Raw genomic sequence first — 14,038 nt, 5'->3', positions numbered from 1 at the left:
CCCGGAGCGGCGGCGGCGACGCCGGTAAGTGCGGGGTGTGGGGGGGCCGGGGCCGCCGCTCCCCGCGGCCCCGCGGGCTGCTCCGCGCCGTGACCCCCGGGAGCGCTTCCCAGGCCCGCCGCGGGACCCCCGGTGCGGTGCGGTGCCCGGCCCCGGGGGGTGTCAGCCCACCCGGGACATGGCTCGGGGTCGCCCCGCGGGGGCCGGGCCGGGAGGAGCCCGGCGAGGGGCAAACGGAGCGGGTCAGACGAGCGTCCGACGGCGAGGGCAGCCGGGCACAGGTGAGTGGGGCGAGCGGCTGGAGCGGCAGAGCGGGCGCGGGCCGGGCGGGACCCCCGCGCTGCGCTGGGAGCTCCGGGGGCCCGCAGGGTCTCAGCCCGGTGCCCTCGCTTCATCGGAATCACCCCTCACACCCCCTGCCCCTGTCACACCCTGTCCCTTCTCCTGCTGCTCCTGCAGCCCGCAGGGGAGGGCTCTGCCTGCCCGGGTGTTCCCAGAAGGGCACTTCTGGCACGGTCGCACCCGAATGTGTTGCTGGATGGGGCTCTCATTTCTTCACCTGTTGGCGAGTGCCATCAGAACTGGCGTCTGCCCCGCAGGAACAATGTAACGGAGCAGGAAACGTGTCCAGGAGACACGGCAATGAGTTGATTTCAGCGCTAGTGGAAGTTTGGTGATTGCCTAAATGGAGATGCCAGAGCCAAGCTTGGATTTCCTGACTGTGTTCTACACAATTTTAGGTGTCAGGGGATTATCAAGTAGATGCAAGGCTGGGAATTAGACTCTCTCAGTTACGTTTCCAAATTCAGAACAGCTCCATTCACGGACACTTTTTTGGGTTAGATTAAAAATAAATTGAGATCAGCATCTACATATAGACTTGTACAGAAATAACTGAAGCAGGGAATTAGAACCAATTTAGTACGTTTCTGTCTCAGTCATGTTTCAGGTCTCTGTTATTACACTCTTTCCTCATCTGTTTGTTGGTTAAACTGTTTCACCCAGTTGAAACAAGTAGCAAGTGTTAAAATAACAAATAACAAATGTTAAAATAACAAGTAGCAGCTGCGATCTTGTGTGCATTTCTTGTTGGATCAGCAAAAGCCTCAGCAGGTGAAGCAGCCTGGCACAGGGATCTGTGTTACACATTCTGTAGCAAGAATTTTGCTTCTGAAGCTGTGAGCGTGAAAAGCAGACACTCGTATGGAAAGGTCAGTTGTAGCAACAAATGGGACATAAAATGAACGGGACACGAGTCACAGCCCTGGGTAGGACCAGCCCATCTCCCATGTGGCAGCTCTTTTTGGAGATCACAGAATCACTGAGGTTGGGAAAGCCCTCCAAGACCATCAAGTCCAACCTTTGACCCATCCCCACCTTGTCCCCCAGCACTGAGTGCCACATCCAGTCATTCCTTGGACACCTCCGGGGTGGGGACTCCACCACCTCCCGGGCAGCCCCTTCCAGTGCCTGACCACCCTTTCCAGGAAGAAATTCCTCCTGACGTCCACAATTCCTTCTGGTGTCCAAGGGCAAATGACACTTGCTGAGGAAGGCAGGGAGAGCTCAGGCTCTCTTCAGTTCTTGCCTTTCAGGTGCTGGGAGGGGCAGGTTTGAGCTGTGGGGTGCAGGGCTGTGGGAGCAGAGCTCTCACAGGGCTGTCGGTGTTTGTGGCTGCCCCACACCCGGGACGTGCCGTGCAGGGAGCTGCTGCCCCAGGTGTGGTAGCAGCAGTTCTTGAGGGCTTTTCTGTTAGTGTCTCTGACACAGACCCCAAGCTGTGTTTTAATATTAATTGTGTGTGTGTGTGAGCTGAGGAGCTCCATAAAACTGTGGTGCCTGGCTGTTCACTGTCTGTCAGCTCAGTTTCTTATCCAGGGCAGCACAAGGGCAATCCCTGTCTTGTCTCCTTATTGCCTGAGGAGTGTTGTATCTAAACCCGTTATTCTAAAAGCAAAACAAAGCTCCTTGAATATGTTTTGTGTGCTGTTGAAGGAGACAGATCCAAAATTAAAAGCCAGAGGAACGGCAGATTCATGTTTTGCTGAAGAAATGTGAAACTGTCTGGTTCCATTTGACATAGAGTCCCAAAGGGGCTGGAGGTCTCAGGCATTTTTAAGTAGGTCCGTGAGCATTTCTGAAGTCAGAAGCAGCTTGCACCCTGTTACATTCTAAAAAAGAAGCATCATTTTTATGGAACAAAAATGTTTTCATGCACTCAGAAGTACAATGGCAACAAACAGAAGAAAATGCAAACCCAGTAGTGTTTGTTTTGACAGGTGCTGCTTTTCAGTGCCCAAACCCCGGGGGAACCCAAGTGCACAGCAGTGTCGGGGCCCAGCGAGCCCCTCTGTGGTGCCAGAGCAGAGCTGTGCACAGGCTGTGCTGGGGATCTGTGGGCTGGCTGGACCTACAGCATGTCCCAGGCTGTGTCCCAGCTCCAGCCAAGGCAACCTCCGTGAACCTGGAGACCCCTCTGTGTGTAAAACCCAACCAGCGCAGCAGCTCTCAACATAGACAGTGAAAAGGTGAAGCTTTCTGCTTTGTTGGGTTTTTTAAGATTGAAGCTTGCATAGATGTTCATATTTATTAGATTTTTTAGGCTCTGGAATGCCCCACTAAGAAGTGACAAAACAGAAGCTCTGGTCTAATCTTTGAGCAGTTCCAGCCTGTGCTTTCATCCTTCCATCTGTGAGAAGGTATTTTATTTATCACGGAATCCCAGAATGGTTTGGCTTGGAAGGGACCTTAAAGCCCATCTCATTCCACCCTGTGCCATGGGCAGGGACACCTTCCACTATCCCAGGATGCTCCAAGCCCCATCCACCTGGGCCTTGGACACTTCCAGGGATGGGGCAGCCACAGCTTCTCTGGGCAACCTGTGCCAGGGCCTCCCCACCCTCACAGGCAGGAATTCCTTCCTAATATCTAACCATGCCCTCCATGAGTTTGAAGCCATTGCTCCTTGTTATATTACTGCAGGCCCTTGTAAATAGCCCCTCTCTGTCTTTCTTGTAGGCTCCCTTCAGGCACTGGAAGGACACAGTTAGATCAGCCCTGGGCCTTCTCTTCTCCATGCTGAACAACCTCAGTTCTCTCAGCCTTTTCCCATAGGAGAGGTGCTCCATCCCTCTAATCATCTTGGTGGCTTCTTCCAGACTCGCTCCAACAGGTTGATGTCCTTTAGGAATGAATATTCAAGCTCAGCAAATTGTCTTTAAAGCGTTTTAGGCATATGAGTGGCAGATCATGTTCCTCGTAAAAGTGCTGTTGTTGAACGTGTTCCTTCCCAACTTTCCATGAAAAAGTCCTGTCAGCTTCACCCACTCCTGGACAGGGACTGCTGTTCCCCATTCCTGGAAAAGAGCCTTCATCAGGAATAAGAGCAAAGGGAAGTGGTAATGTGTTATTTAAAAGGTATTCTGTGTTTGTTACTTTAAAGTCAGAACAGTTAAGCCTCAAAAATTAACTGAAATACCGAGATTTTTTTTCTGGATTGTAAATCCTCCTGTACACATGCTGTGAAATTGGGTCATGGGGGCTCGGGGGTGGTGGGTCATCCCAGTGTGACCCTGCAGCTGTGGTGTGTGTCAGGGAATGCCTGCAGCCAGCAGGAAAAACCAAGCATCATCAAGGCATTCAAAATTAAGCAAAGTGTTTGCACATATTTAGATGAGGCAAAGCCCAGGCAAGATGCTGCATCTCGGAACGGCCTCGATCCCAGCATTCAGCACAATATCCCAATGAAAAATGACAACACTTTGTCATCTGTTCAAATTGATATTGCACTCTCGGCAGTGACAGCTGAAAAGGCCCACAGGTGCCATATAAAGAGGTGACCATGTTGTCATATTTCATTTAGGCATCCCTCTGCAAAGCCATAATTACCTAATTAGGTTGTTAATTAGGAGATTAGCATTTCACTATATTGATAGAATGCTCTTTGCAGGCACGAGTCTAGATACAGATTTGTCTGCCCTAATTTATAATCTCTGCATTTTTTATACTTATTTATTTGCTTAAAATCTTGATGCAAGATAGCTCAGGTTAGTGGAGAATCAACTTGTCCGCAATTAAATGAAGATTTGACAAGATCAGGAAGGAGGAGAGCGAACACTTTCCATACACACCCCAATATTTTCTCCCTCTTCTAAAGCTGAATAATTAAAATATCGGAATTGGTGTAATTTGCATCCTGATTAATATGACAACAAAAATATAGCCAAATTCCAAGCAGTTCAGAAATACAGAGCTAATGCCAGATTGATTTACAGGTCTGGAAATGAACAAATAATTTGTTGGAAGTTGTGTGTAATGTAGTGTTTGCTCATCGTAACTTCCCAATTCCAGTCTCCCTTGTGAGAGAGCCTCTTTAAATGACTGTAAATGATTATTTCCTTTCTAATGATAGGACCCAGAGTGTGAGTGACAGCTTCTCCAGATAAGTATTCACTCTTAAATGCACTTGAGCTTTTGCTGAAACACAGACTTGAATGTTCATATATTGCAGTTCACTTTCCTTTATCCTGCATGCCCAGGGTCTGTCTGCGTTTGAGGGGTTGATTATTTGTGCTGCTGCAAATGCAGATAACCAGAACCATTTCTTTTGCAATTGCAGACAGAAGTTCACTGGGAAATTATTTCATATAACCTGAATCATAAATTTTGAAGTATGTTCATGCCGTCCTGTTCCTGCTTATGTGACGTTGGGGGGAAAATCAATTTTTTACTTCTAATCTGCTCATCTTTTTCATTAGTTTTTAAGATCACTTTAAAGAGCTCCAGTCAGAGGTGTTTGAGTCCAGTGACTATGGAAGCCCTTGAGTGATAAGATGACCTGTAATGGTATATAATTCTTCCAGCCTTCTCTTTTGAGTTTGTTAGTAATTGTTTTGGATCCAGGTCTTACCTTCCACAAGTTGTGTCTTTGGAATATTTTTGTTTACCTTGAATAGGGCTTTAATTGTTTATTACTTCTTTAAGGAGGGCAGTGAATTAAAACGTATTTTCTTCTAAAAAAAAAAAAGCAAGCTACAGCTTTGCAGAATAGGAGAGAGGAATTTTTTTTCCTGCTTCTCACTTCTTATTTTATAATTTAGAGAGGAAAATGTCTTGCAGGAATTGGCTTGAGAGTTTTGTGAAGAATTTAGATCTGCTTTTAGCCATTTGAGCTGAAGGATTCTTAAAATTATTCCACTGAAACTGGTGGAATTTCGAAGTTGTAGCTCTTTCCTGCAGCAGAACATTTTTAGTTGCTTGCGGTTTTCTCTGATTTTGTCGTTTCTTACAGCTTATTTAGAGGTCTGTGAGCAAATTTCGAGTGTGCTCTGTGTGATGTATTTTAAAGCATGAAAGGCAAAAATACCAACACTTTGTGTGAGGAAAATATTCCCTGTGCTCTGACCAGTGGTGGGTGCCATGGAGAGGCAGTGCTGCCTGGGCAGTTTGGGAACAGTGTCCTTCAGGTGAAGATGCCCCGGTGGCACCACAGGGCGTTGGGTCTCTAACCTGGAGTCTGTGAGCTCCTCACGGGGTGTGGCAGTGCCCGTTGGCACGGGTGTCACTTTGCCAAGTGAGATCCATGGTTCTGCTGGAAAACCCATCAGGAGCCTGCGGGTGGGAGCAGGGCTGGGAGCAGTGGGTGGCAGGGGTGGGGTCCTGCCCCAGTGCCGGCAGGTTTGGAGGTGAGACACAGCCTGTCCCAGCTCTGTGCAGGTGTGGGGGCAGTGACCAGAGAGGGAGGGGTTTTGTCAAATTCAACCTTGAGTATTTAAAACAAGCCAGAAAATTCGCTCCAAAATAACCGTTTTCCCAAAAGTCAGGTAAGCTGCACTCAGCATTTTTCGTGCTCAAGGTCAGTGGGTTGCTCTGGGAACAGCAGTGGGCACGGGCTGACACAGGGCTGACACATGGTCACAGTCCCCCCAGTCCAGCACGGAGCAGGGTCCCCGCTGCGCCTGCTGCCGTCTGTGCTGGGTGGGAGGGATGGCAGTCCTGAGGTATGTGTTTAACTTGTCCTTTCCCCTTATCTCACACTTGCCTTGGTATCTCCTTGTCACCTGACGTGGGTTAACATGCAGATAGGAATACTTGGGGTGGGGTTTTGGGTGGGGAAGGAGGAAAGCGAGACAATATTTAAATAAACACAGTGCATCAAGCAAGCGGGGGGGTCACAAGAACAGTTAACATGTTGTGATGATGAAGTTGCCTCCCCAGATTCAGCTGTGTGTTCAAGGTACAATCTGTGTAGCTGCAGATCCTTTTTCAAGACCTTTGTGTCACCTCCCGAGAGCGGGATCGTTTGTTAGCACACTCTGGATTCCTCCTCGTGTGCCGGGTTATGAATGAGGCTGATCTGCATAAAGCCCTGCTCCCCTGGCTGGGAGAGTCTGGCGCTGCCATAAATATAGCCGTGGGGTCCTGGAAGAGGAATACTGCTGATAAAAATAGTAGACTGAGCTGCAGCTGTCTGATTCTGCTACAAAGTTCCTGTGAGTCCTGGCGAGTCGTTCAGCCTCTTGATGGTGCAATTTGACATCTTTGGGGATGTTCTGTAGCTGCAGAAGGCTGATGGGGGGCTGTGCTCCCCAGGGGCCTGGGGGCACCTCAGGAACACAGCAATGGGACCGGGGAGAAGGGGAGAAGGGCACGTTCATTCCTGGGGTGTTGGTCAGGTAATGCACAGAAAGTCAGACATGAATAATAAAGCTCAGGAAGAAAGTGAAGGGCTCTGTCCACCTGTGTGATGAATCACAGGTGTTTGCCAATGGAGACCCCAGCCTGTGTATCCTTTAGTACAGACATACTGTTCAGATTTTAGAGTTTTCACATTGCTTTTTTAATTTTTAGTGTTTGCATAGAGTATGTTTGACAGCTGTCTCCAAACTGATTTATTCAATAGTACAATATTATTTATATAAGACGAGTATTAAAAGAATTTTTTTTTTTAAATTTATGATTAAAGAATGTATAAATTGGTGATGCTCAGAAAGTCCCTGAATTCCATTAAATTTCTCTCCTTTGTGTGGATGCAGTGATGGTGTGTGGGTGTAGGAGTGCAGAAAGGGTGTGCTGGCAGATCTCAGCAGATCTACAAATTGATCTTGGATCTGTAATTTTGCAGAGACTGATGATGTGGAGCCTTGGAGGTGTTTGTGTAAAGTTTTGCAAAACTGAACTTTGTTTCTCTGAGTTCTTTCCCCTCTCTGGAGGTCACTGTTCCTCAGTGCTATTGAATCATTTATCACCAGGAAGAACCTTTAGAATTGTGTAGGTTGCAACTATTAAATCTGACATCAAAGTCTGAAATGAATTTTGGATTTTGTGGTCTGAACTATTTTTCTGGATTTTTTTTTAAGGGTGTTAACTGGTCAGAGAATTTCTAGTTAATATTAATTTATTGATAAATTAGTTTTAATGTGTCCCTTTGAAAATTCTGAAGAGGAGAAAGACAAAAATGTGTTTGTGTTAAACTTCAGAGTTTGAAACAGAATTTCTGGCACTTTCTCACCATTCAGGTTTCTGGGAAGAGCCGTGTACAGTTGGGAAGAAGCTTGGCTGATTTAGCACATGACTGTTAATGACAGGAAGTCGGGGTGCAGAGTATAAAGGTAAAACTCTCGCATCTGCTGTTACATGTTGTTAACTCCCTCAGCAGACATTAAATCATTTCAAGTACAATAATAGTGTGGGAGGTAAATTAACTAACCATTAACAATCTTATAAATACACAATTAACATGCCAACATTTATATGACACATTGATGGGGCAGCAGTAATTTTTGATTGGGAGTTTGCAGACCTTTCCAGTGCCTGAGGCTGTTGCTTATTTAAACAAGTTTTTACCGCTTGCAGGTACGTGTGGCCTTTCCTGATCAGCCGAGTAGAGAGAATTCAATGCCAAGAACATTCTCAGTGCCCATTTTGGAATAGCCATGCACTGTGCCTGGTTGTGTCTGTGCTCTCCAAGCCTTTGTGGCCTCTCCCACAAGGGACAGCAAGAGACCTTTCAGGAGCAGCAGACTCTGATGGAAAGAGTCAGAAAATTAAAAATAGAGCATGGATTCCCAGCACTGCCAAGGCTGGCAGGAGCCTCTGGAGATCCCATCCCGCTCCCAGCTCCAGGCAGGGCCAGCGAGGCTCTGGGCCATGCCCAGTTGGGCTTTGAGGGTCTCCAAGGATCCTGCTGGAGTGAATTTCACTAATAGCATAATTTATTACAATGTATGGTAGCAGTAGTATATTAATAACCAGCAGCATGTCAGGTTTATTTCTTTACCATTCCTTTATTGAATTCCTTCTTGCTGCTGGGTCTGTTGTTAAATATATTACTTCTGAATTTGTGTATAATTTTTAAAGCAGAAAGGGGACAGTCTCTCAAAAAAAAAAACCCCACAACAGTATTTGTGGCCAAGGGAGGAGAAAAAAAGAGTCTAAAATTCTCAAGGCTGTAAGTCTCTATTTGTTGAGTGTTGTAATTAGAAGATGTCAATGTTTGCTGTGGGGAGGACACTGGTAGGGATGGTGGGTCTGCAATTTACAATAAACCTTCACAATTTTGCTTTTCTCATGGTTAGATGAGTGTCCAAATAAAGGTTTACTTTTGCTTCCAACTGTTTAAATGCCAAAGCTGCTCTCCAGGCCTCTCTGTGTAACACACCTTTCCATACACCTTTCCCCTTGGACGTGTGCAGGGGAGATGGTGAAACGTGTTCGCTGCTCCTGGAACAAGCTTGGCTGGTCCTTTCTTTCCCTTCCCTCTGTTAGAATGTGCCAGGAGAAGGGCAGGCTGCCTTTACCAGATTTTCATGGGATGTGGCTTTGTGTGATTGAAACATTCCTTTTCCTGTGGTGTTTTCTTTTTGCTGACAGCAGTTTTGCAAGGACAGGGGATTGTGGTGTTTCTGAGCTCAGAATCCCAAACACACACACTGAGCTCTGTAGCCAGGTTAAAGTGTTCTTCTCTGGTTAGAAAAGCAGTGGGGGTTTTGAACTTCTGGAATTTACATCCAGTCTTGCCCTGTGTGTGAGCTCAGAGCGAGCCCCCCTGGCCTCCTCCCCTCAGGTGGAGGGGTCCCCATGGCTCTGCTGGGATCCTGCTGGTCCTGCTGCCTGGGTTTGCTGGGCCTGGTGCTCCTGAAGCTGGTCACCAATGGACTCCCTGCCTGAACAGGAGGAATTGGTTTTTTTTCTTTTCAGTTTATTTTCAGCAGGCCATTTTTTGGTCCAGCTCACAGCTCCACAAGTTCTGGTGCCAGCTCTGGGAGGTGGCGGAATTCCCGGAGCAGGGCCAGGCAGGGCATGGGGTTGCCCCTTTCCAGAGTTAGCCCAGGCTTGAATTAAATTGACATAACTACAAATCCACAGCTGCAGAAAATCAGATAACAGTGTGAACGTGGTTTGGGTTTTGTGGTTTGGGGTTCTTTCCTTTTTGCCCTCTATTTTGTTTCGTAAGGCCGCTGGAGTGTTCTGAATGAAATATTTTAGGTAAGTGGCAATTACTGTTGTTAAAGTGCTTTGGAGCTCAGGCATGTGGTATTTGGTCACAGAGCTTTCTCTGTGTTACAGCAGTTGCCCTGTGTGAAGCACCATGCAGCAGCAGATGTTCAATATTCTGCCCTGAGACACTAATCTCTTCGTGTTTGAAGTTTTTCCTGGAAATACAAAAACTGAAAAGAGTCAATAATAAGGTAGTGAAAGAGTTGGTGTGTAGAGGCAGAGGAAAATCAGTAACAGTTATTTATGATGGGTAAAAAGAATTCTAAAACCCTTGTCTGGTTTTGTAAATTGATTAGTTGGAATGGGCAGATGTTTCTGGTGTGTGTTTTCTCACTGTCCTCCTATGTGCAGTACTTGGAGGATTTTGCCTTATAGCAACTATGTGTTGTAGGGTACTAAGGCCTGTCTGTGGGTGTCTGTTGTGTTCTGTTGTCCTGGGACTCAGGTTTCAGGCTGTCCTCCAAGCCCACTCTTCCTTAAGTGGATCTCAACCACCAGTGTAACTTAAGTAAACTGGAGCAGAATGCAAATAATTCCCCCTGAGTCAGTCGGGGTCTGTGTATCCCAAATAACCGTCTGGAATCAGGGCTTTGGGCTATTTGTGTTTGGGTTTTTTTCCCTAAAATGCTGCGTGCATTGTTTTTTAGGTACGTGTGTCCATGAGACAAGATGGAGAGAAGATAGTACAGTGAGGTGGGGGCCCTGTGGACAGGATGGCTTTCCTGGACAACCCGACCATCATCCTCGCGCACATCCGCCAGTCGCACGTGACCAGCGATGACACGGGGATGTGTGAGATGGTCCTGATCGACCACGATGTGGACCTGGAGAAGTTCAACCCCTCATCAGCATATGGGGACAATGGGTCAGAGCCACAGGGGAGCAACGGGGACACTCAGGGCTATGTATATTCCCAATCAGTCGACATTACCTCAAGCTGGGACTTCGGGATCAGGAGACGATCAAACACAGGTGAGGGATGTTTGCAGCAGCATCAGCCTTTGTAATCAGTGTCTCTTAGTCTGGCTTTGTGGATAAATCAGAGTGTGACTGGCTTGGTGTCTGTCAAACTCCTCCTTTTGTAACGTCCTTTTGTAGAAGGACACAGAATGATTCAGTTACTTTACTGTGCTTTAATTGCTGTTTTACCTGTTCCTGTACTGAGGAACATTGAGTTAGTCAGTTTTATATATTAAAAAAAATTCAGATTGTAAAAGACATCAAATCTAAATCCAAAGTACACGAACAGCCTTTGATATTTCTATTGTTACTGTCTGGAGGGGTGTTAACTTTTGAACAGGATAGTTATTTTCTGAGAAAAAGTCTACCTAGTGAGGCATCAAATGTATCTGTTATAAAAGAGAGGAATGAAGTTTGATGTGAGCCAGTGAAGGGAATGATTTGTCTGTATTTTGTCTCCTGACATTTTATTTCTGAGAAAAACCTTGAGCTAGGGTTTAAGCTACCAAATTAGAAAGTTTAAGGGTGAATACCTTTGCAAAATATGCTCAGTCTGTCATGACTGGCAGAAAGCTGCCCCATGTGGTGTTTTGTATCAGGGACATCCAGACTTCTACTTAGACCTGAGGAATGTTATGAACAGGCATTCTGTGATGTAAAATACAGATGAGAAGGTTGGTGTAGAGTGATCAGAACTGAGCTCTTTTTTTCTGTGTTCAGTATATTTTTTCCCAGTGGTTTCTGCAGGTATTATAACACCACCTAGAGCTCAGAAAGCACCTCTGTGCTCTGGCTTGGCAAGGAGATGTGTGCGGTGTTGGAGAGACTGAAATGCCTTTTACAAGTAGGAAGTTGTCAAAAATTCCAGGGAAGCCAGGGCAGCAGAGAGTGAGGTTTGGGAACAAGCTGAGTTCCAGCCCAAAGTGGCAGGAAGGGCTGGTGGGAGTGCAGGGTGCCAGGCTGCCAGTGCTGCCCGGGGCTGGGAGAGTTCCCTTGATGGTGGAGCTCATGGGGAAGGAGAGGCAAAGTTTGAAGTTGTATAGAATTGCTTCAAAAACATAACTCTGAAGGATTATCTTGCCAAGGGAGCAGAGCAGTTGAATTATGGATTGAAGCCATTTCAGGTGCCAGCTGGGGGCATATTCTAAAGTCATGGCTGAGGCACTAAGGGAGAGGATTTTCTGCCTTTTCCCCCGGCATGGCAGGTGGAGACTGGTCTGTGTGAGGTGTTGGGAGTGGGAGAGCAGCAAACTCTGGGTCCTCTGGTGAGGAGGAACAAAGGGGAACAAAGGCTCAGCTCGTGCTGGCAGTTCATGAAGCCACAGTGGCATTTGGTCAGTGGCATTGTTCACACCCAAAGCTTTCACTGGCTGCCTTAAATAATTCACATTTCTAATAGGTGCTGATCATTCCTAGTTGGGTGTTGCTGTAGCACAGTCCCACAGTACGTGGGCGTTTGTGATCAGCTGTGGGTGGAAGAAGAGGATGGAGTCAGTGAAGATGGTGACTGTGCTTAAACACATTTGTTTTGACAAGGGGTGAAAATATCAAACAGGGTAAAAACATGCCTTATTCTTCTTCTAGTGTGCAGTTTCTCCTTTATCCCTTGTTTACATATTGATGTTTTATGATATGTTTGGAAAGAAAGGGTTTTGGAAGGTAATTTTGAGTTACAGTCTGGACAGTAACTGAAAAAATGTGGGTTTTTTCTTTATATCTTTATATTTTTCTTTTTATATATGAAATATCTATGCTACAACAGTGTTTCCCCAATATTTAAACTCATGAGGAGACATACTTTTCTTATTTCTTTAAGAGGAAGCTACCTAGAGGTATTCAGGTTATCATATCGTGTTGACTTAAATGGGAGATACTTATCAAAGTCCCCATTTGTATTTGTACCTTAAACTGCCTGTTACAGCTGTTAAACCTCAAAGGAGTATTTTTTCTCAGTTCCCTGGTTGAGAGTTTTTATGGGGGAAAAAAACCCCTATTTTTGTGTTCACAATTCAGTTTAAAGACATAAATGTAAAAGAATAACAACAGAAGGGATAGAAAATATTAATTAATTTTTTCTAATTGCTGGAAGGGCTCAGGGAACTCAGATTGTATCTAAAAATCATCAGAGTAATTTAGCATTTCAGAATCTCTTCTGCAAACCCATTTTAGTTAATGAATTATCTCAATACATCAAAATTGCTAACATATCCAGCAAATTGTTTCCTTCAGGGGTCAGCATTGTTAGTTCTACTTTCCAGTCTAATCTGCTTATTTTGAGTGGACCCTTGGTGACACCAGTGCTCATCTTGGGGTCATTGTCCTGACTGGCCTCCACCAGGTTTGTTCCCCAAGGAAGCTCTTACTGTTAACAAAAAGGTGATTTAAGTTGTTTGGTGCTGTGGGCTGCAAGTTCTTTGGTATCAGAACTATTTGGGGCTTTTCTTCCAACCATATTTTGAAGATGGAGTCAAAATATACGTAAAGAAATATTATATTCATTTTAGGATTTGACTAATGTTGTGAAGATACAAATCATTTATTTTACTACCTATAAACTGTTTCAGCCCACTGAAGAAAAAGCTGTGCTAATTTATATCGCTTTGACATTTTATAATTTTCATGATTTTTAGATAAAGGATTTTATATTTAAAACTTTAATAGTCTAGTCTGAGTTCATTTATCTTTAATTTTTGAAACGGGTAGAGTAATTCATAACAGTAATTTTATTCCTGTAATGTAATATTCACTTCAGTTCATTTGTGCATTAAAATTCCTTTAAGACCGTTATTAATGATTTATATAATGAAATGTCATATTAATCACAGAAGTTTTCACATTTTATTATTCTCTTCCATGTTAATACTATCTTTATGATCTCTATTAATGTTTTATATCCTCTAATTTCAATTATAAATCAAGAACATTTTCATGTTTTTGTTGGTATTTGCTTTTCAGGGGTGCCACCTTTAAAATTTTATGACTTTTTCCCCTACATATGCAGTATAAAACATCTTTATTCATATAAAGGTAGTTAATTATGTCTTTGTTTATAGTAAACTTTCATTGACAAACTTATAGTTGTAATATTTCTTTTCAAGCTCAGAGACTAGAACGTCTGCGGAAAGAGAGACAAAATCAGATAAAATGCAAAAACGTTCAATGGAAAGACAGAAATACTTCTTGCTCAGGTAAAAGAAAAGGTCTTCTATTTTGCTACTGGTTTTCTTTCTGCCTTCAGTGGGTACCACGTGTGCAGTTTTCCCTGGAGGTTTCCAAGGGCAGAGGAGATCCCAGTTCCTGGGGTGCTGTCTGGGGGGTCAGGTACAGTGACCAGGACGTTCCACGGTGTTAACAAAGGCAAAGGGAAGGAAAAGGTGTTTTAAACCCAGTTTGGTGTAAAGTGCTTGGAGTGGCTGCTTTGTCCTTGGCACTCTGAGGTGTTAACCTGTGGTTTGTGCTCTCTGTCATCTCTCACATCATCTGCTCCTCGGGCGGGCGCTGGCCCAGGGAGGGACCTGGGGATGGCAGAGCCCTTGGGGTGGCAGAGCCCTTGGGATGGCAGAGCCCTTTGGGATGGCAG

The 14,038-nt window shown here is 45.2% G+C and overlaps 1 protein-coding gene across 3 annotated transcripts in view; it reads left to right on the top strand.

The window, feature by feature from the left end:
- MAPKAP1 (mitogen-activated protein kinase associated protein 1) overlaps positions 1 to 14,038 on the top strand; it is an 85,914-nt gene continuing 71,876 nt past the window's right edge. The window contains exons 1-4 of one of the 3 annotated variants that reach the window (XM_027687692.1): positions 7,138 to 7,156; positions 7,518 to 7,610; positions 10,146 to 10,470; positions 13,557 to 13,646. In XM_027687692.1, coding sequence (XP_027543493.1) covers positions 10,212 to 10,470; positions 13,557 to 13,646 — 349 coding nt within the window. In that variant the 5' untranslated portion in view covers positions 7,138 to 7,156; positions 7,518 to 7,610; positions 10,146 to 10,211. Of the gene's footprint in view, positions 25 to 263; positions 282 to 7,137; positions 7,157 to 7,517; positions 7,611 to 10,145; positions 10,471 to 13,556; positions 13,647 to 14,038 lie in introns of those variants that run through there. The other 2 variants (XM_027687693.1, XM_027687694.1) reach the window with 2 other exon arrangements.

This window comes from Neopelma chrysocephalum, unplaced genomic scaffold, assembly GCF_003984885.1.
Source record: "Neopelma chrysocephalum unplaced genomic scaffold, ASM398488v2 Primary Assembly neopelma1_74, whole genome shotgun sequence".
In the NCBI taxonomy this organism is placed as follows: domain Eukaryota; kingdom Metazoa; phylum Chordata; class Aves; order Passeriformes; family Pipridae; genus Neopelma; species Neopelma chrysocephalum.
Note: the sequence above shows the minus strand (reverse complement) of the source record. Positions and strands in the feature narration are given on the sequence as shown.